Raw genomic sequence first — 22,588 nt, 5'->3', positions numbered from 1 at the left:
TTCGGAAGTTGGAACTTTTTTTAGGAAATTTCCTTCTTTTTTTGAATCTTTTTTTAAATTTGAAAAATCTTTATTAATTTTTGAGATATTTGCAAAAAACTAAACCCCTTTTTTTTTAGTTAATTGTTAATAACTTCTGCAATTTTTGCAAGCAGAACTTCATTTTTTTCGAAAATCATTGAGATGCCATTTTGAATCGAATGACAACTCAATCATAATTTTCGGAGACTGCTGAAAAAAGTTGACCAAAAAAGCACTTGTTGACTAGACTATAAGCTATCACGCAGTATACTGTGTATGCTGGATACACACATACACACACACACACACACACACACACACACACACACACACACAAACGCACACACACAACTGAAAAGTGAAAGGTGCGAGAGAAATGATGCGCACCAAAAACGTTACTATCCCATTTGATGAGTAGGTTTTACTCTCCATATTTTTCTCATACCGGGTGTCTCCTATGAAAATCGATTCTTAAGGAGTAAACTCCAAAAAAATACATAATCTATACGTACACGTACATTGACCTCCATGGAATTTTTAACTTCCCGCTACGAAAATCGAAGATTTTCAAAAATCGGGAAGTTATTGTTTTAACCCCGTTTTGCAAAAACCGAGTTTTCATCAGATCTCGACGTTTGAAGGTCACAGGAAGCTTTCCTGACTATCCCTGAGAGGTTGTCACGGTGTCTGTATGTGTGTGTGTGTGTGTGTGTGTTTGTGTGTGTGTTTTTTTTTTTATAAAGAGGTACGAAAAAGATCTTCAAAAGACACCGGTATCAGTTAACTCTGCCGCCCATATTCCGGCAGATATCGATAGTCGGTAGTGTGGAGATTGTTACCCACTAACAAAAACATTCCTCTTCCCCTCTCCCCTAGATGGTACGGGGAGGACTGGATTGGAACCGCGTTAGCATTACTTCAATCCAGTCGTGCTGCGTCTCACGACGCCTACTCCTGGCTACTGGTCCCTTTCTGCGATTTTGTCTTTCAGGAGGTGCTGTGCATAAACTGCAACAGCTGACCAGTTTTCCTCTTGTTTGATCATATAGGTCACCAGGCTTGAGGGGGAGAGCCTGGTGCCTATGATCTCTTCAGTGTTTCTTCTGTAGTCCTTCCATCGAGCACACTCAAAGAATGTGTGTTCGGAGTCGTCGATTTTATCCGGGCAGTATTTGCACGTTGGTGTGCTGTGCAAACCCATCTTGAAAAGATAGGCATTGAACTGCCCATGTCCCGTCAATAGCTGGGTCAGGAAAAAGTCCGTATCCCCGTGCTTCCGAGAGAGCCAGACGTTGATGTTTGGGATCAGGCGCGCCGTCCATCTGCCCGTCTCTCCCGATGTCCATCGGTCCTGCCACTCTTGCTGCGTTTCCGCCTTTATCCTCGTTCTTGCGTCCTTCATGTTATCATCACTGTCTTTAGCGTCATAGAGTTTTGCTCTTTCGAACGCTAATAGGTCGATGGGCGCGGCTCCTGCAATGACCAATACAGCCGCTTCGGAAACTGTGCGGTAGGCGCAGGCAACCCTGAGAGCGCCTCGCCGCTGTACTGCTGCGATCTTTCGCCGGTAGGTCTTCTGCTTTAATATGTCTGCCCATATCTCCGCTCCATAAAGCAGTACCTTCAGTAGTTTCCACTATTAGCTTTCTATCGTCAAGGTAGTTGTCGACTAGTGCCAGATTTTCTGGCTCCGCGTCAAACTTGTGCTCCAGAGCGTCTAAAATGTCTCCCCAATTTGCGCTGTTAAATGCGTTTTTGACATCTAGCGTGAGGAGAAGACATACTTTACGAGCTTTGAGGCTACCAGACCATGCTTGTGTTGCTGTCTTTATGACTTTCTTGATCGCTCCGACTGTCGAATGACCTTTCCGGAAGCCATGCTGGTTGGTGGCAAAACCTCCAGCACGGTCGATGTCGTCGCGAAGTCTCCCTTGTATGAGCTTCTCGAGCAGTTTTCCAGCAATGTCTAGCATACAGAGTGGTCTAAACGACGAAGGTGTTATGGGGGTTCCCTTACCTTTGTCTAAGAGAACCAATCTCTGCCGTTTCCAGACCGCGGAAAAGGTGCCAGTTGCCAAGCATGCGTTGTAGGTGTTCAGGAGTAAGTCTGGGTATTCCAGGGCTATAATCTTGATCACCGATGCCGGGATGCCATCAGGTCCAGGTGCCTTTCCTGTTTTGAGTGACTTGGCCGCGTCTTGTAGTTCCTTAGTTGTGAAGGGCGTTACTTCGTTGTTTTTAGTGTAGTGTTTCTTCTCCCGCGGCGGGTGTTTGGGGAAAGCCCGGCTACGATGCTATGCATTACGCTTGGAGACTTCGGCGCCTCTGGTGAAGCCTTTCCAAGTCGTTTGGCGACAATTTGGTAGGCTTTACCCCAGATGTCATTGTCGAGATCGTTGCAGATCTCTTTCCACAACTTTGCTTTTACTTGCTTTGATGGCTCGATTTAGCATCTTTTGGCCTGCTTGTACTCTTTTGAATACAAGTCCTGGCTTGGGGAGCGTTTGGCGGCTCTCGTTGCGCGGCGACGTAGTTGATGGCACATTTTGCGAAGTTCCGCTATGTCTGTTGACCACCAGTACGCCGGCCTGCGAAAACTCCGGTTTTTCAACCGCGGCATAGAGGCGTCACATGCGGCGGAAATCTCCTTCATCGTATTTAGTACTGTCCTTTCTGTCTCGTTGCAAGTATCCGGAGTCGGGTTGTTCTGAAGGGTAGACCAGCTCCGTGCAAGTGAAGCTCGCAGTGCCTCTGGATCAAGCTTCCTGACATTCCACTTTCGCTTAGAAAGGTCGTGTTGTGGTACCGGAGCAGATGCCAATCCAACGTTAAATGTCACGAACTGGTGATCACTGCCACTGTATTTTTCGGATACTGTCCAGTTTTCAATCATGTTGGCAATTTTGGAGTCGCCAACGAAATGTCGAGGATGGACTCTTGGTACCCCGGTCTTCTGAAAGTCGTGGTGCTCCCAGTATTTAGCACTATGAGGTCGAGTCTAGCCACGACGTCAGCGACCTCGTTGCCTCTGGTGTCGGAGAAATCAGCGCCCCATTCAGCCGATTTAGCATTGAAGTCACCAGCTACGATAACTTCGCCGTCGAACTTAGTGACCGCATCTTCTATATTTGCGAGTTTCTGTCGGAACACACTAATCCCTTCGTTAGGTGAGAGATAGACGCTCATGAAGTAGGTTGTGGGGGTTTGAATCCAGACAAAACCTGCTCCACCTCCGCTGTTGTTGACGGTAACGTTCTTTGTGTTCACAATCCAAATTGCTGCCGTGCCCGTTTCGTCTGCGAACCATGTTTTACCTTCGATGTTTAGATATTGCTCGCAGATAAAGCAGACGTCAATTTTATCTTCGAAAACACGCTGGCGCAGCAGGTTTTGCGCCAAGGCGCACCTATTCAGGTTGCCTTGTAGTATGCGTGTCATTTCTGACCTTTCATGGCTTCTGCAAGTGCTTTGCGGAATGCCTTACACGCTCCAGTGCCAGAAATATGGCATAGACTATCCTGGGCATCTTTGTCCGAAGCACAAAGGAAGCATTTTAACTTCTCCGTGCAGTTTACGGCCTTGTGGTTCTCTCCGCCACATTTGTAGCAGCACCTGCTTCTGTCTGGTCCCGCACACTGACGTGTTTGGTGTCCATAACCAAGACATTTAAAACAACGTGTTACTTTTACTACTGGGCGTATACGACAGTTCACCAAACCGATCCGTATACGGGCCTTGTCAAGGGCCTTAATCGCATTGGGCTCGTCTAGTTCGCAGAAGGCTGCCCGATTACCTCGTGGTGTGGGTTTTGTCAAATTTACCCGTTTGACCTCCAGGTTGTCAGTGAATTCACGTTTGAGTGCTTCACGGACTTCGCTCTCGGTAGAGATTTCATCTAAGTCGAGGATCTCGATCGTTGTTGTTGGTGTTAGCGTCTTGACTGTGCCGATGTTTGCAGTGGCTGCCCTTACTGCATCGGTGAATGCCTTGCTGTCTTCGGACTTTCGAGCCATTTCAAGGAGAACGCCTCCGTGTTTCGTCTTTTAATAGACCTTATGTCTACGCCCGTCTCGACAGGGCTTACCTTGGCCTTGATTTCCTTCAGGAGATCGGCGTATGTTCGCCCTTCAGCTGGTTGGACTAGGACAGCTTTAGTTCTTGTCTTCTTCCTCCTTGGTTTCTTGGAGCCACCGCTGTTTGGCTGGTCTTGGGCTGTAGCAGTTTGAGTCACTGGCTCCTGTTCTTTCTTTTTCTTGTTTTGCCGAGTCACTTTGGTCCAGGTATCATCCCGGGCTGTCTTTTTCTGTGCTGGCTTGTCAATATCTGAGGAAGGGCTGGGCGTGGACAGCGGCCTCTTCTTGTTGCCATCTCCTTGCTGTGGTAATTTCTTAGGAGTGGTCAGAGGTGGCTGTGATTTTTTGTTCAGACTCGGAGATGTTTGAGTCGTTGACGCCGACTTCGTTGGTGATTTGTTGGCCAGCCTATATGCCGTACTAATAGACGAAACCAATTTTCTGATCTCATGGTGGAGATTCTTTTTGTCTTTTATGAAGTCGGCTAACTCATCAATCTTGTTGCCGAGCCTCTCCATTGGTGACTGTTGGCCGGTGACGGTCGGTAGAGAGTTCATTCTTCCTCGGTGGGTTTGATTAGTGGCAGGAGCAAAAGGTCCTCCACTTTTTGAAGGAATGTTGCTCAGCTGTCCGTTCTCTGCCATCTGGGCTGATTTCGTACTCCCTGTAACCTTGCTAGCATTGCTAGACAGCAGAGCCATGGGGTCTACTCCACTGTTCAAACGGTCGCTTGATAACGACAAGTTTAGGCCCGTTTGCACGCCTTTCCTCGCCGGCACTGAGGTATCCATCCTCTGTACTGTAAACGATGTTTGAAAATCTTCTGACATTTCCATATCATCTTTTGCTAGGTTTTGGTCCACCCCGAGTATTCTGTTTCCTCGGTACCCGACGCATCTGACGTGCAGATATGCCGGGCATTCCCCTATCCGCCACCTGAGGAGGCGCCCGATGCGGGACCCAGCAAGCCCGACACGGGGTGTGTGTGTGTGTGTGTGTGTGTGTGTGTGTGTGTGTGTGTGTGTGTGTGTGTGTGTGTGTGAAAGTATGTGAACCGCTTATAACTTTTGAACGTCTTGACCGATTTTATCGCGGTTGGTGCCATTCGAAAGGGCTTGACCAAACTTAGATTTTGAATACTATTTGGACCGATTCAGATCAATAGATTTTGATAAATCTTAAAAAAACTGAAAAAAAAAAAAAATTTTTTTCAAATGTGGTTTTTTTGGAATAACTTTTAAACGGCTTAATGGTTCAATTCCAAAAACTAATCAGCTCTTAACCTCAAAGAACCACGTCGATCGCCACCAGTCCGGTCAAAATCGGTTGATTCGTTCGAGAAATATCGTGAACGAAAGAAAACCGAAAAAAGTGTTTTTTCGGAATAACTCCAAAATTTCTAGCGCGATCAATTCAAAATTTGAGATTCTTCGTGAGGCTTAAAAAATTGCGTCGAATGCTACCAACCGCGTGAAAATCGGTTTATTTATTCAAAAGTTATTGCGGTTGAAAAATTAAAAAAATAGTGTCATCAAATCCCTATCAGACTTTTGAGCTCGAAGAGCTCAAAAGCATAGGAAAATAATCTCTTTGAGCTTGGAGAGCTCAAAATAACCCATAAATTGTATTTTTGAGCTCGAAGAGCTCAAAAACGTCATTGGTGCAATTTTAAGCGCCTAAGTATGGAATTAGCGGGAAGTTGCAGGGATGGCCTTCTAATTTTTTTTTAATGAGTTTTTTCATTGCGTAGCGCAGAATAAATTTACTTAAATTATTAATAATGTGTTAAAATGATTATTTTTCTTCCTATCAGTGTACTCATATTAAAGTATAAGTGTAATATGAATACATTAAAGGTAAATGCATTTCAGAAAATTGTCTGATCTTGAGGTGTTGAGAGTACAGCACTATCTCAATTGATTTCCGTCATGAGGTTTGCAATTGATATAAAAATAGTATGAAATAAGAACTAAGAAGAATTTTCTTTGCAATTAATCTGTGTAGATGTCTGCGTGAATCAATAGTATTACTTTCAGTTCAGCAGTAATTAAAACACCGATAAAGAGTTTAAAAGATCCTTTTAATGAGTATACTTCGATTCTATTTCAGTGAGACCGCTGTCAGTAAAGATCGTGGGAAAAGAGCGGATTGTCTCGGCAGGAAAACGGTACGAAATAAAATGTCGTAGTGCTGGTTCCAAGCCACCGGCGAATTTCACATGGTGGAAAGGATCAAAGCAAGTTAAAAAAGGAGTTAAAAATGTAAGCATCATTTAATACTACTTTCATTATTCATTAGTTTTAAAATGTAGATTTTCATTTTACTTATATTTATATTTCGTTTTTATCTATTTAATTTTAATATCTAGAAATTAAATTGCTTAATATTCTTACATAAAAAAAATTTTTTTATAAAAAATATGTTGAAATATAAGTAAAATAAATTTAAGAGTATATCGGAAATATAACGTAGAGTTTAAAATGAATTTTTTCATATTTTTATCTATATATTACTTATATTTATTTTCAAGATATATTTTTAAATAATTTTAATTATAATTTAGACATATATTTAATATAAACGAAAATATCGATCGAAAGTCAGCTTCTTAAAATATATTTTTATACATATTTTATATAATATTCATTAATATTTTATACAAATTTTTTTCATAGAGATTTAATTATTATTTTAAGTATAATAATAATAATAATAATAATAATAATAATAATAATAATAATAATAATAATAATTATCGATAATAAATAGATAAGCGAACGCGTTTTCACATTGGAAGTGGAAACGCATTGCACATAACCGGAGTTGTAGAGTACAAACGAGGGGTCTTCCAAGGTGATTCCTTGAGCCCTCTGCTGTTTTGCATCTCACTGCTGCCTATATCTGTTGCTCTCCGTAAAACTCGTGGGTACTCTGTGGGGCCTCCGGGTGATCGAAAATACTCGATTACCCATCTGCTTTATATGGATGACCTGAAGCTGTATAGTGCTGATGAAGATCATCTACAGGCGGCCCTTAACATCGTAGCAGAGTACACTCGGGATGCCGGAATGTCTTTTGGGTTGGACAAGTGTGCGGTCGTACATCTGGCGAGGGGTAAGTGCTCTGTTACGGGTGATGATGTCGAGTTGGTAGATGGGAGCGTTTTAAGACAATTAGACGCCGGAGAGTTATATAGATATCTAGGAATGGAAGAGCACCGCATGCATGCGGTCTCCGAAGTCCAAGCAACTCTCCGTAGCGAGTATGTTAGGAGACTCCGGAAAATTTGGTCCTCCGAACTTTCCGGCAAAAATAAAGTCTCCGCTACTAACACGCTCGCTGTCCCAGTCTTACTATACTCTTTCGGTGTCTTAAAATGGGCCCGAAAGGATCTGCGAGATCTCGACATCAAAACCCGTAAGACTATCAACATGAACCGCAGCATGCACCCCAATTCATCAGTCGCCAGATTATACCTCTTCCGGTCGATCGGTGGGAGGGGTCTGCAGAGTTTGGAGCGACTGTATGATCGTTTGGTCCTGGGTATAACACACGAAGTTGTCAATTTCACTGCAGACGAAGATGACTTTCCTATGCAAATTGTTCATAAACATGAGAATGCGCATAAGGGGTCGTTCTTATATAAGGCAGCAATATATGCGGCAAGAACCCTTGGTCTTGGAGAAATAAACGCTCTTATGGAACTCCGAAAGGAGGAATTCAAGAGCGTCATCAGGAACGCCGAGGAAAAACTACTCCTAGGCGAACTGATGGACAAGTCTATGCACAGCGTGTTCTTCAAACACGTGCGTGATCATGGCTTGTCCACCCAGCTGACGTTTTCCTTCTTAAAGTCAGCTGGCCTGATGTCCGAGACTGAAGGGTTCATATTTGCTTGCCAAGATGGTGTCATTAACACTCTAGAGTACCGTAGCAAGGTGCTCCAGGTGCAGCTCCCGGACACGACCTGCAGGGCGTGTAAACAACATCCGGAGACGCTTATGCACATTTTGTCAGCATGTCCTGTGCTGGCGAGAGGTGCATACATCCAGCGTCACAATGCTGCCCTGAGAGTACTGTACTACTATCTTCGTCACCGCTACGGTATTGACGTGACACCGGTGCTGCCCTATCTGCCAGGAGATATTCCCCAGGTTGTTGAGAATGACAGTTGCAAAATTTATTGGAACATGCCGTTTGCAACAACTCGGCGGATAGATCACAACAAACCTGATATTGTGCTCTTCGACAAGGCTACTCGTGACATTTATGTCATTGAGTTCTCGGCCCCGGCTGAATACAACATCGCAGCCAAAGAAGAGCACAAAAGACAGATATATCAGGATCTCCTGTTTGAAATTGGCAAACTTTACCCAGGTTACCGTGTCAAGCTCGTCGTCCTGATTGTTGGCGTCCTCGGAGGGATGAAACAGTCTTTTGTATCCTCACTTGCCAGAGTTCCAGCTTGCTCATCAAAAGCTGAATTCTTGGCGGTCAGGATGCAGAAGGCTGTCATACTAGGTTCCCTCCGTCTACTTAGGAAAATGACTTTGGCCTGCTGTGATCACTAACCGCCTTGTTGTGCGGAGTGGTACAGCAGTAATGGATGGAGCTCAGGCTGGGCCCTCGGAGAATCGGACTCCGGGGACAACCCCCCTGAGCATTTAATAACATAATAATAATAATAATAATAATAATCGTTCCAAGTATTCAAAGTATTTAATATAAATATTATAAGATAAATGGAATCAAAAACATGTAAAGCTGCGTTGAAATTATTGGTTCGATTTTTCAAGACAGTAAGCTTTATTTACAGTTATATAACTCCATGATTACGTGAATTTTTCAGAGTTTAAAAATATCTTGCACAAAAACATTTTCATTTACTTGAGAAATATGTATGTAATGCTTTATGAAAAATATTTTCCAAGTAATTTATACTTAAAAACATACCTTAAAAGAATACTTTTATTTAATTGTTCTTTTTTCCACGTACATTTTCTTACGTATTCAAATAAAGAGTTTGCCGTTGAGATAATAAATAAACGCGGTCTATTTGTATTTTTTTTTTAATTGAATTGTGTATTCTCGAGTAGTCAGAAAAAATCGTCTTTTCTAATTTCATGCTCGTGAATATGTTTTTCCTTGATTTTTTTCTATATACATAAAGAAATTTCTTGTTGCACAACAAACCGTACCATGGACAGAAAAGTAGAAAATTGCGAGTAAGCTCCGAGAATAAACAAAAAAAAAAGAAAAAAAATCCATGGAGCAAAAAAAAGAGAGAAGAAAGAAGTAAATAACGGAATGAAAAAGCGCGGCCGGCAAATGCAACGGGCGTGGTCGTATGCCAACTGCACTCTACTCCCGTTACTTTCAGCATCCTCTGTCTTGCGATTCATCGTCGTGTCTCTGTCCGAGACATTTGTTTTACCTTTACTCTCTATATGTATAGATACGATATATCATCTTTTATTTAAACAATATTTCAAAACAATCTTAAATATAAATTTGCAGCTTTTTAATTTATTTCAATAGCGAATAGTCACTGTGATACGTCATGCATCCAGTCGAATGTAATTCAGTCATAGATTGTGTGTATTAAAAAAAAAAAAAAAAAAAAAATAAAAACATCAACAAGTAATTTATCAAGATGGAATTAAATACAACTTTCGTATAATATAATAAAGAAAATACTTTTTTTAGAGAGCAGTAGACAGTCTGACAGATTACAGTGTTTTATATAAATCGCAGATAATAGAAAAGTCATGGGTAACAAGCACTAATAAAAGGAAATCAGTGGTAAACTCTGAGGAGGCGACTTTTTTCTTGGATTATATTAGTTTATCCTCCAGAGGGTTTAAAATGAATGTGAGTCGGGTCTGATTTTTTGCGTCTAAATAAACTGACAAGTTGAATATTCCTGTTTAAGCTCACATATTGTATAGAAATAACAACATAAAATGATGTTAAAATAAAGAGCGACATGTGGTGAATATAGATTTGCTCCATACGTGCATTGAAATATTTTTGCATCCTAAGCAAAAATTTAATGAAAAATCTTTCAAACATTTTCTACGATAAATTTATAAGTTATTTTTGTTGAAGCGTATTTTTATGCAATAACATTTACTGATTATATAATAAGAGGTTTAGTATGGATGTAAGAAGATTAAATACTCCTACTTACGTAATGTAATGTATGTACGATTGCATAGACAGAAATTTTGGTAAAAAATTTCTGAGCTTAATGGCTACTGTAGGCTGATATGAAATTGGAATTTTGATGAATTTTATGTAAAAGCATACTAAATGTTGGTAATCGTCTCAATAAATTTTAATGCCTGGCTCTGTTGAATTTCTCTCTTTCCATGAATTCATCTGATTGGACAATGGATAATATCATACATGAGGTAGCCTGAAAATTAGAAAGAAATAAAAATAAGAATAAAATCAAAAATAATACTTTAAGCTGTCGACAATGACAAAAACTTAATAGTATCAAAGCTTTAATTTCCGTTTTTTTTTTTTTATAGAATAAATAAACATTTAAAACAATACGAAAGAAATTTTAAAAGGCAAAGAGGAAATCACTTTGAGTTTCTCCTGTTATTTCCACGAGAGTACGCTTGGCTTCGTGAGAAGAAGTACGAACACACAGCTGCCAGTTTCATAATCTGGCTGAGCCTTCCCATGACCCTTTATCTTTACTTAAATTTTTTTTTATCTCTATAGATATATATGTATATAATCCGTATTATGAACTTTTAGCCCGTTCTATTTTCACGTTCTAGTAAAATTTAAATCCATGATTTTAGTTACACTAACAAAAAACGACTTTATAAAAAACAATAATTTTTTTATTTCTATCGGATTTTAAAGGATTTATTGCTAATAACATTTTTGAAATTTGCCATCCGTTAACAAAATAAGTTTAAGTGAAATATGTACCACATAGGATACATTTTTTTAAATTGGTCCGTGAGTGTTTTGAACCATAACAAAATGTTTGAACGATCTATTTTTAAAATCTGACTAATTTTTAATCTCGAAATATTGCAACAATTACACTGTAAAAAAAGCGGTGTTAAAATGAGTCCATTTTAACACCGCTATGTAACATCTGTGTATTAACACCGGTGTAGCGGTGCTCTTTTGCGGTGTTAAAAATCCGGTGTTAAAAATTAGGTGTTAAACCGGTGTAATATCGGTGTAACCGGTGTAACAGTAGAATATTCAATATTTATCAAAATGAGACAAGTAAAATTTATTTAAGAATTTTCAATTTATAAAATTACGCAGAAATCGATTTAATGAATGTTATACAACAAGTTAAATAATATTTTCAATATTAAATGTTTAGGAACAATATAATAATTATTTTTATCGTAACCATGGTGTTTCTCATAATATAATGGATGTTTTAAATATGATAAATTAATAATTTGATAACTTTGCTTTTTTTTTTAATTTTTAAATTGTAATTTTTGTAAATTTTTAAAATGTCCCAAAAACGTCCTCTATGAAAATCATCTCTATGAAAATCATTTAATAAACGTTCAAAATTGTCGTAAAATTGTTCTAAAAATGTTTTTAATTTGTTGTAAAAACACTCTAAAACTGTCCAAGAAAAATGTTCGAAAGTTGTCTCAAAAATATTCGAAAAATGACTCAAAAGTATTCAAAATTTGTTCTCAAATAGTTAAAAAAATGTTTTAAGTTTATTCAAAAAAGGTTCCACATAAGATTTAAAAACTGAATTTCAACTAAATTACTTCAAATAAATTGCATTGATTCTAAAATTATTTTAGAAGTATTCCGAAAATCTTAAAAAAAATACTTAAAAGTTATGAAATAATTACTAAAATGCAGTATTTTGGAGTTTCCGATTATTTATATGATGTTCTAAAATTGTCCTTTAATAATGGTGTTAAAGTAACACGGATCGAAAATTTATATCGAGAGAATTTCACACCATTATTTCATACTACACGGCCGTGTAAAGTGCTCCGGGTCCATTTTTACATCAAAATTTTTTACCGTGTATTTATTTTATTTAAAAATTTCTATCTACTTAATATTTTATTATTTTAAACTTTATAAATTAAATATTAACTTTTTTTGATTATTTAATTTTAATTATTAAACATAAAAACTTTAATTATAAAAATTGTGTTAGTTAAAATATTATCAACACCGGAAAATTTATAACACCGATTTAACACCGAAAAAAAATATTTACACCGCGAACGGTGTTACTGCTACACCGATTTCGGTGTTGAATTTAACACCGGAATTTTTAACATCGTACACCGCATGGACTCACACCGGTTTTTTTTTACAGTGCATAACCAGATCGATCGATTCGGGAAACCCTATTCCAGTTATATTGCAGGATGATTGTTGGGAAAAATATTATGGGGATGAATCCAATCATAAAAATATTTGAATTGTATATCATAGATATGTATTAGTGGTTACACGAATTTTTACTGTTTTAGTCAGTAGTTCATAAAAAAAATGTTTGATTTTACTTTTATACTCCATTGCCGCAGCTTTGGATGAAAAAATGCTTCAATACTAGACTATAAATATGTATGCTATGTATTAAAATTTTCACTGCAAAAAAAAGTTACCTAAGGCAAAATTATCTGATATAGCTATATCAATATATATATGAGAGAATAAAACAATAATTTGTTATTTCAATTTTTTATTTTCTAGAAAGTTGAACGCCAAATAAAATATCATATTAAACAAGATGGTTTAACACTTAATTAAATTGAATGTAAATTTTGGATCAGCTCCTTAAGAAAGCAAAAATATTATTTTTATTTAGATTTAACTATGGTGTAAAAAAATGAAATCAGATTTAGCGATCATGCGCCCTCTGTCGGAAATTTTCAATACTACTTTTGATGACAATATTATACATAGGTATTTATGACTATATCAAGCAACATATGGGCAAATTATGCCATATTAGGACAAATCAAGCCATTTCATTTGAAATGTTTTAACAGGGAGACATATTCATAACAATAGTTTAAAGTTAAAAAAAAAATATTTAAGTTGTAATGATATGCTTAATTAAGCTAACTACACAACTTTTTCGTCAGTTAAATTATTAGAATCGCACTGTAGACTTTCTTATCTTAAATTTAACTCGCGGGAAGAGTACCCGGGTCGAAAAATTTAAACTGATTTTAAGCTAAATGATCTGCATTTGAACTTATTGATCTGTATTTGAACTTTTAAAAACATTTTCATCTATATTTGATCTACTATTCAAATTATTTTTGATCTGTTTTAAGTCTAAATAACTTTTTAGTAAAATAATTGAGCAGCTATGAATATTTTATGCTGTTTCTAATCTAATGAGACTAAAAAGTTTTAAAAGTTTGATCGGTTTTTAGTCTAATTAATTTGTAGATGGGCTTTATGTATTGTTTTCAAATTCAATATGAAATCTTATACTGTTTTTGATCTACAATTTTCACTCTAAATGTTAGAAGGCCAAAAGTCGACTAAGATAATAGTGACTTATAATTTTTTGGACTCACAAGTATCTCATTAAAAATTATAAGTCGCATTTATAACCTTACATCTGTTATATTTATTTGTCATAGCTTAACATTTCATGGATTATAAAAGTTTTGTAACTGCGAATATTAGTTGCAGTGATAATTAATAAATTTGTATTAACATACGTATATAAAATACTTCTCATCGTTTGATTATGGATCTAAATCTAGAGTTTTCTAATTATCGTTATTAAACACAATGTAAATACATCGACAAGATTAAAATGTTGACAAGATGACAAGATTAATGTTAAATTTTATACTTTCACGCATCATTTAATGAGCGATATTCACTATTTGGTAGTGCGAAGAATACCGCTTGGTATACATTGCACTACCAAATAGTGAATAGTCACTATTTCAATTTCAGAGAGTGAAAAGCTGTGCCCTGTAGAGGATCTTCGAGGACATGAATAAAATAATAATAAATAAATAAATATATTATTATTATTATTATGTTATTAAATGCTCAGGGGGGTTGTCCCCGGAGTCCGATTCTCCGAGGGCCCAGCCTGAGCTCCATCCATTACTGCTGTACCACTCCGCACAACAAGGCGGTTAGTGATCACAGCAGGCCAAAGTCATTTTCCTAAGTAGACGGAGGGAACCTAGTATGACAGCCTTCTGCATTCTGACCGCCAAGAATTCAGCTTTTGATGAGCAAGCTGGAACTCTGGCAAGTGAGGATACAAAAGACTGTTTCATCCCTCCGAGGACGCCAACAATCAGGACGACGAGCTTGACACGGTAACCTGGGTAAAGTTTGCCAATTTCAAACAGGAGATCCTGATATATTTGTCTTTTGTGCTCTTCTTTGGCTGAGATGTTGTATTCAGCCGGGGCCGAGAACTCAATGACATAAATGTCACGAGTAGCCTTGTCGAAGAGCACAATATCAGGTTTGTTGTGATCGATCCGCCGAGTTGTTGCAAACGGCATGTTCCAATAAATTTTGCAACTGTCATTCTCAACAACCTGGGGAATATCTCCTGGCAGATAAGGCAGCACTAGTGTCATATCAATACCGTAGTAATGACGAAGATAGTAGTACAGTACTCTCAGGGCAGCGTTGTGACGCTGGATATATGCACCTCTCGCCAGCACAGGACATGCTGACAAAAGGTGCATGAGCGTCTCCGGGTGTTGTTTACACATCCTACATGACGTGTCCAGAAGCTGCACCTGGAGCACCTTGCTACGGTATTCTAGAGTGTTAATGACACCATCTTGGCAAGCAAATATGAACCCTTCAGTCTCGGACATCAGGCCAGCTGACTTTAAGAAGGAAAACGTCAGCTGGGTGGACAAGCCATGATCACGCACGTGTTTGAAGAACACGCTGTGCATGGACTTGTCCATCAGTTCGCCTAGGAGTAGTTTTTCCTCGGCGTTCCTGATGACGCTCTTGAATTCCTCCTTTCGGAGTTCCATAAGAGCGTTTATCTCTCCAAGACCAAGGGTTCTTGCTGCATATATAGCTGCCTTATACAAGAACGACCCCTTATGCGCATTCTTATGTTTATGAACAATTTGCATAAGAAAGTCATCCTCGTCTGCAGTGAAATTGACAACTTCGTGTGTTAAACCCAGGACCAAACGATCATGCAGCCGCTCCAAACTCTGCAGACCTCTCCCACCGATGGACCGGGAGAGGTATAATCTGGCGACTGATGAATTGGGGTGCATGCTCCGGTTCATGTTGATAGTCTTACGGGTTTTGATGTCGAGATCTCGCAGATCCTTTCGGGCCCATTTTAAGACACCGAAAGAGTATAGTAAGACTGGGACAGCGAGCGTGTTAGTAGCGGAGACTTTATTTTTACCGGAAAGTTCGGAGGACCAAATTTTCCGGAGTCTCCTAACATACTCGCTACGGAGAGTTGCTTGGACTTCGGAGACCGCATGCATGCGGTGCTCTTCCATTCCTAGATATCTATACAACTCTCCGGCGTCTAATTGTCTTAAAACGCTCCCATCTACCAACTCGACATCATCACCCGTAACAGAGCACTTACCCTTCGCCAGATGTACGACCGCACACTTGTCCAACCCAAAAGACATTCCAACATCCCGCGTGTACTCTGCTACGATGTTAAGAGCCGCCTGTAGATGATCTTCATCAGCACTATACAGCTTCAGGTCATCCATATAAAGCAGATGGGTAATCGAGTATTTTCGATCACCCGGAGGCCCCACTGATTACCCACGAGTTTTACGGAGAGCAACAGATATAGGCAGCAGTGAGATGCAAAACAGCAGAGGGCTTAAGGAATCACCTTGGAAGACCCCTCGTTTGTACTCTACAACTCCGGTTATGTGCAATGCGTTTCCACTTCCAATGTGAAAACGCGTTCGCCAAAGCTGCATTGTATGCCGAATGCATTCCACTATTTCAGGATTGACCCCCAGGCATTTGAGGAGATATAAAATCAACTCATGAGAAGTTGAGTCAAATGCCTTGCGATAGTCGATCCAGGCCATTGACAGGTTGCGTTGATAGTAGATCGCATCTTGTGTGACACATCGATCAACTATCAAGTTCTCTTTGCAACCTGACAGGCCTCTTTTGCTGCCACGCTGTTCATATATCTGTTGCCATACAGGTTCTATCTCCTGCAAAATACGGTTGTTTAAAATTTTTGTAAAAATTTTATAAACCGCATTCAAGCAGGTGATAGGCCTGTAATTCTTTGGGTCAGACAAGTCACCTTTTTTTAGTATCAGTACGGTTCGCCCTTCCACGAGCCAGTCTGGAATCGGTTCGTCAGCTCTAATGTACGATGTAAATATACGGGCCAGATGGAGGTGGGTAGAAGTAAACTTCTTCCACCAAAAGACATTTATGCCATCTGGTCCCGGGGCAGCCCAATTTTTGCTGCCATTTAGAGCTGAATGAACTTCATTCACACTGACTGCAGGGCTCTCTTCATCAGCATTCTGTCTACGGTATTCCCGACAGAATGCTTTAAAGTCGTGCAGAGCTGGATTATTGGCGTTCATGTTTGGTTGATCTCCATACAACTCAGTCCAAAAAGCTTCCACCCGCTCAGGTGTTGGATAATTCCCGGTAACATCGGTCTTTGATGTCAGAAAGCGTGAAGGGCTGGATCGAAACAACGAGTTGTCGACCAACCGCTTCAGCCTTTTCTCTAGTGACTTTTTGGCAGTCACTAGAGCCCGCAATTTATTGAGAGACTCTTCCTTGATGACAAGAAGAGTACTCTTATTCAGTGTGTGATGACGCCACCGAAGTTCAGCAGCAATGCGCCGAATTCGGGGCGTGTATGCTCTTTGAGTTGTTTCAAACTCAATCACACACTGAATGCGGGAGACCTGTTTCCGGGATCTGTCAATTTTGAGTCCAAGTTGTGAGATGCGCTGTCTCAACCTTGCCTCGATCGAGAGACAATGTCTCTCTCTCGGAAAAGCTGAAACTGCTGCACCATACACAACCTGGCTCACAGTGAGCAGGGTGGAATCCTCCAGGATGTTTGCACGGAGATCTTCATTTACCGCTTCTAGCTGTTGTTGGGAGTAAGTTATGGTGTGTTATTATTATTATTATTATTATTATTATTATTACTATCTAATTCGTAACAGGTCTGTTTTTGATCTACAGGCGATCAAAAACCGACTAAAAATTATGCAACGTTTTGGTCTGTTTTTGACCTTGATGCGATCAAAACCAGTTAAATGATTGTGACAAAAAAGTCTGATTTTGGTCTTGATTAAATTCTTATATAAAATAGATGCACATAATAAAATTAAATTGAATGAAAAATATTAAAAATTTTTATTAATCATAAACAGACTAAATTTTTTGACCCGGGTAGTTAAGCTTTTAGTGTACATTAAATACTTTTGCGTGCACTAAAAAAAAAAAAAAAAAAAAAAAAAACTAAAAACAGAAGCTTTTATGGTACATTTTTGACAATCAAAAAACCTAACTACTCTGTGTTTGTATTTTAAAACCTTAAATGAATAAAATGAATTGTAACTGATATTTTAAAAGTTTCATAAGCTATACAAACTGTATATGGCTTAAAGTCCGACTATCAATTCTCCTAATACCTGCAGTTTCATAGCGAATTTAATGAAATTATTGTTAATGAAGAAAAAGCTACTAGTTTTTTGAACTGTGTATTTATGATGATAAAAAAAAATTATTATGATATTTTCAGTAAACAATTTTATACGATAAATAAGTTTAAATAAAAATACTATAATGAAATTTTTGCCGTCAAGTGGATAGTGTACTACGAAAATTCCACTACAGTTTACAAAGTAAATTATAAACACCTAACAATGGAAATCAACATACCTGAGCTATTTCAACTGTTGAAGTAAACATATGCATAAAAATAAGTTATCGTACGCCTCTGGGTGTTACTGAGCTATTACAGGAAAGTTTATTGCACTGTTCTAGCTCTTTTTGTACGTAGATTGTAGAACGTAACCCATCAGATTAGGCTTATTGACGAGTTTGTTGACGTCCTTGGGATGAAACTATCACATATTGTGACATTTATGACACCTCACACTTGAATTTCGGTTATTTACTCAGAAATCAATCACATGGGAGTGATGTTCTGTTTCACTTTGTGCTAACCGACATTTTACATCTGTGAAATGAAACGAGACATAGCAAACACTTAAAAAAATGAAAAAAAAAAAATAAACTATTCGAATATTGGACTGTTCAAATTAATTGTTTAAAGATTGTCATTGACTTTTTATACGAAATAAATTCAATTTAGGACTTGCAATAGTTAATAATCTAGATACAATTTAAAAAGTTTAGTCAATGTTGCATTATGAACTCAAGGTTTGTGATCCGCACTTAGCTTGATGATAATTTATACTATAGTCTTTGTATATTAGCGTCACAAACATTGAAACGAACATAGTAAAATCGAGATCAGAAAGTCCAATTTGAAAGGTATAAAAACCTAATAATTGATGCTTACATTTCAATCAAATTTCCTTTTTAAGTTGCCGGGGTTTTCCCCTGGACCTCTTAGCTTTTTAGCCTATCAGATAAATAATTTCTCAATATAAAAAAAAAAAAATAAAACAAATGAGAGTCTTAAGCCTTCCTGTTTGCAATGGCCACATATTGTTTTATTTATTTTTAATTTTACAAATCAACGAACTTTCGGTCCCAGCATGATAAAAAATCGTTTAGGCACCACAGGAGAATAGTAGGACATCTCAACTCGCGCTTTTGTCACCCTCGTCTTTGGCTCGGGTGACAATATTGCGCGATTTAGAATGTCCTACTTTCCTCCCTAGATGCATAATATACTATTTTATCGTTATTTTGTTCTCTATATATGGTCATACCTGGTCATACGCGATGATGCTTGCTTATGCATGGTCATGTCTGAATACTCGCCAGATCTAAAAAGCATGATCGTGTTTGGTCAGACATGAGAGTGCTTGCTCTTTCATGGTAATGCTTTTTTACGTATGGTAAATATTCAGTCATGGTCATGCGTGAGATTAACACGTGGTCGTGTATGATCATGGATTTTTTTCCGATATATACACTGTGTATTAGATGTAAGCGAAATGACGTTGTTGTGATTTTTCTACAATTCAGTCTCCTTTGCAATTAACTGCAAGTAGAGAAAAAATTAACACCGCTCATTAGTCACTAAATCAATAAACTATTCAAAATTTTTAGTTATTAAGCTAGAATGTAATTTTTTTCTTTACATACTGTAAACTTTTTTTTCAGTGCAGTCTTTCTCAATTCCGTCCGGTTGTTTAAGAAAGATACAGGGAAAAAAAACGGTGGTACCTTTTGCGGCTCAGTCCGGAAATAATAGGTGATAAATTAGGGTTTCTTTACTGATAAAAAAGTAAACGATTCAAGAGAAAAAAGCCTTGAACCAAGAATACCATTTTGAAGAAATAGATTTTTTTGAGTCCATATAAAAAATTCTTGACTCAAGAATAATTACTTTTCTCAAGAAAATTATGCTCTTCAAAATGGTGTTCTTGGTTCAAGATTTCTTCTTTTGAATTAAGTTTACTTTTTTATCGGTGTAGAAATCAGTACTTTTGCGGTTGACACCAAGGGCTCGAAAATTGAATTTACTGAGTGAGAAGGACAAAAAATGATGAATCCGATTGAAAATGGGCGAGATCCGTGCGTTTGTGAAAATAAAGCACAATCGTGTTAAAATATACGATGTGTTACCGTTTTCTGTTTGTGGTCTTAAAATAGTTTAACGTGAAGTTGTGAAAACCAAGCATTCTAGCAAAAAATGTTGAACCGTTTCCTCAGATAAACAATGACAAAAGCAGCATTGTACTCCCGGTCTTAAGCTCAAGTAATTTCTGTTGATTGAAATGTGCTATGGATAGAAACTCAGTAATAACAATTGCATTTTAATGATGAGATTTCCATGAGAGCAGTTTTCCAGAAAATCAATTTAAATTTTACGAGTTGGATATTTATTTTAGTTTTTATGAAATAATAAAAAAAATTTCACCATTATGAATGACGACTTATGCTTATAAATTGAATCATATTAAAAAAATGAAACTATGCAGGTGAAAATAAACATAATCCGAGTTATTTTCACTCAAGCGTCATATTTAAATGCATTTATTTTGATTCTATTTCATTTCATTCCGTGCTCGTTGTTTATTTAGTCGTTTGCAGATAGGTAGAGAATCAGAATATTACAGGAGAATTAAATTACCACTGAAAAACATTTGAGTTAACATTAAGAGTATATTCTGTATCAAATATCTTGTTTAATATAAACTGTAGTACATACTATTATTGTATGTTATAACGATATTTTAATGAACATACGTTGATATTCTATGAATTTTTCACGAGAAAAAAATCTGCATAGAACAAAAGATATTAAAGATACTGCTCTGCTGGAAATAAATAAAATTATATATACAATTTTCACAGTATTAATAGATTTTTTTTAATGTGAACCCGTCACTTTAGAAAAAGACATTTAATTATTCTACTTTTTTTTATCAATTATCGCTCTCTAAATCACCGAAGAATTTTTTAATGGCTACTAAAAATTTTTGTTGATAGCATTTAATAAGTTTTCCGATGGATAAGAAAAACTTATTGTTTTATATTATTTGAATACTTCACTTAATAAAACGTTTTTTAGATTTTTTTGTTGATTGGTTTTTGCACGAATTTTTATCCTAGTTTATAACTGTATGGAATTTATCGTAATTAAGTATATTTTATTTATCCATCGGTATTTATCTGTTTCAAATAATTTCAACAGTTTATGTATCAATATCAATTTTATTAAAAATTTTTTAAAAATAATATTCAACAAAATTTCTATATTGTTATTTTTATCGGTCAAATATTTAATAATCAAATTTTATGTATTATTTAAAAAAAAAATTGAATTCCGATGAACATTCTTATCATGGTATTTTATTAAATCATCAATAATTCAATAGCTACATTTAAAGTAATTAAAATGAAGTAACAATTACTAATATTTTCCGAACAAAAAAATTTGAATAATAGTAATCCAAGTGAAATAGTCTTTAAAGGATCTGACGTAATTGAAAAGTGAATATTACCATGAGGTTACTCCATGAACCCCGGGGATTATCATGGAAATGTCTGTCATGGCCGTTCAGAATCACTGAATTAATTCATGTAAAATGACGAAGGACTAGAGATAAAGAGAAGAGAGAAATTGTAGAGGGTACTCACTCCTCACTCCTCAACAAACTATATAGTACATTAGTGTGGTTATGAAATTTCAGTGAAATTTTAGTAATTTACATGTCATCAATTTATTGTGTTGCAATTAGCCATTGGTTTCACGTTATACACATCAGAATAGTAGCACATATATACATATATTTATATCTATATGCCAGAAACGTGGAAAGTGAAATGGAAAATGAAGAATGAATTCCGGAACCATCATTTCCATTTTCGAATAAAATTAATCAGCGTTTGTAATTGTAATTGAAATATAGCTTATTTAAATTCAGTTAACGTTTAGCACTTCCATCCAATCATGCCAATACAAATTTAAATGAGGCGAACGTAAATAAAAAAAAAAAAAAACTTCATCGTAGAAATAAAAAGTTATTTTCTCTAAATCAGGTTAATTATTTATAATGTAAATTAATTTAAATGCATTGTTGTATTATTATTTTTCAATCAGATTCAAGACGGAACGACGAGTGAAAGCCTACTTGAATGGTACCCGAGCTACGAAGATGACGGCAAGTACTTGATTTGCCGTGCTGAGAATTCACGATTATCCGATGCAGCCATTGAAGATCGATGGAACTTGGTGGTACACTGTGAGTAATATTGATCTTTGATATAAGCTCGCTATTCTATGACTGGGTATATCTGTACATGTATAGCTATATAGATATCCCACCATTCTTGAGTACCTACTAGTATAATACCCAACTACACTATTACATCGTTCGCATAAAGTGGTTACGTGTCTGACGATAATAGAAAATAAAATCGATTATTCCAGTGACTAGTCTTCTCTTTACCACTATGTTGCTCCAACGGTACTGATATATGTGTATACTTATATATATACACACATATACATCCAATAACACTACATTGTCAACCGGGTTACGTATTCTCGAGAATTTCATTTGAATATCCGATTGGTCAATAAAATCTACGACGTTATATATACAGAGAGGGAAAGACTGAGAAAGAGAACGGATAACAAGGATCCAATTTCGCTTAAGTCCTATTGAACAAGTCCTTCAAGGTCAAATTGTTCATTTATTTCCGCCGAAATACCAATATAAGCTCGTCTATATACTTTACTTCTTTTTGCTGTTTCTAGAGTTTATGTATCCATTATACTTGAAGAGACATTTGAATTCACTAGTTTGCAAGATAGAAACAAA

At 37.1% G+C, this 22,588-nt stretch overlaps 1 protein-coding gene across 1 annotated transcript in view; it reads left to right on the top strand.

Annotated features, from left to right (window-relative positions):
• LOC123275225 (protein turtle homolog B-like) overlaps nucleotides 1-22,588 on the top strand; it is a 333,309-nt gene that overhangs the window by 175,779 nt on the left and 134,942 nt on the right. Inside the window, exons 7-8 of the mRNA XM_044743196.1 lie at nucleotides 6,204-6,355; nucleotides 21,865-22,006. Of these exons, the coding sequence (XP_044599131.1) occupies nucleotides 6,204-6,355; nucleotides 21,865-22,006 (294 nt within the window). The remainder of the gene's footprint in view (nucleotides 1-6,203; nucleotides 6,356-21,864; nucleotides 22,007-22,588) is intronic.

Source organism: Cotesia glomerata, linkage group LG1 (assembly GCF_020080835.1).
Source record: "Cotesia glomerata isolate CgM1 linkage group LG1, MPM_Cglom_v2.3, whole genome shotgun sequence".
Lineage (NCBI taxonomy): Eukaryota > Metazoa > Arthropoda > Insecta > Hymenoptera > Braconidae > Cotesia > Cotesia glomerata.
Note: the sequence above shows the minus strand (reverse complement) of the source record. Positions and strands in the feature narration are given on the sequence as shown.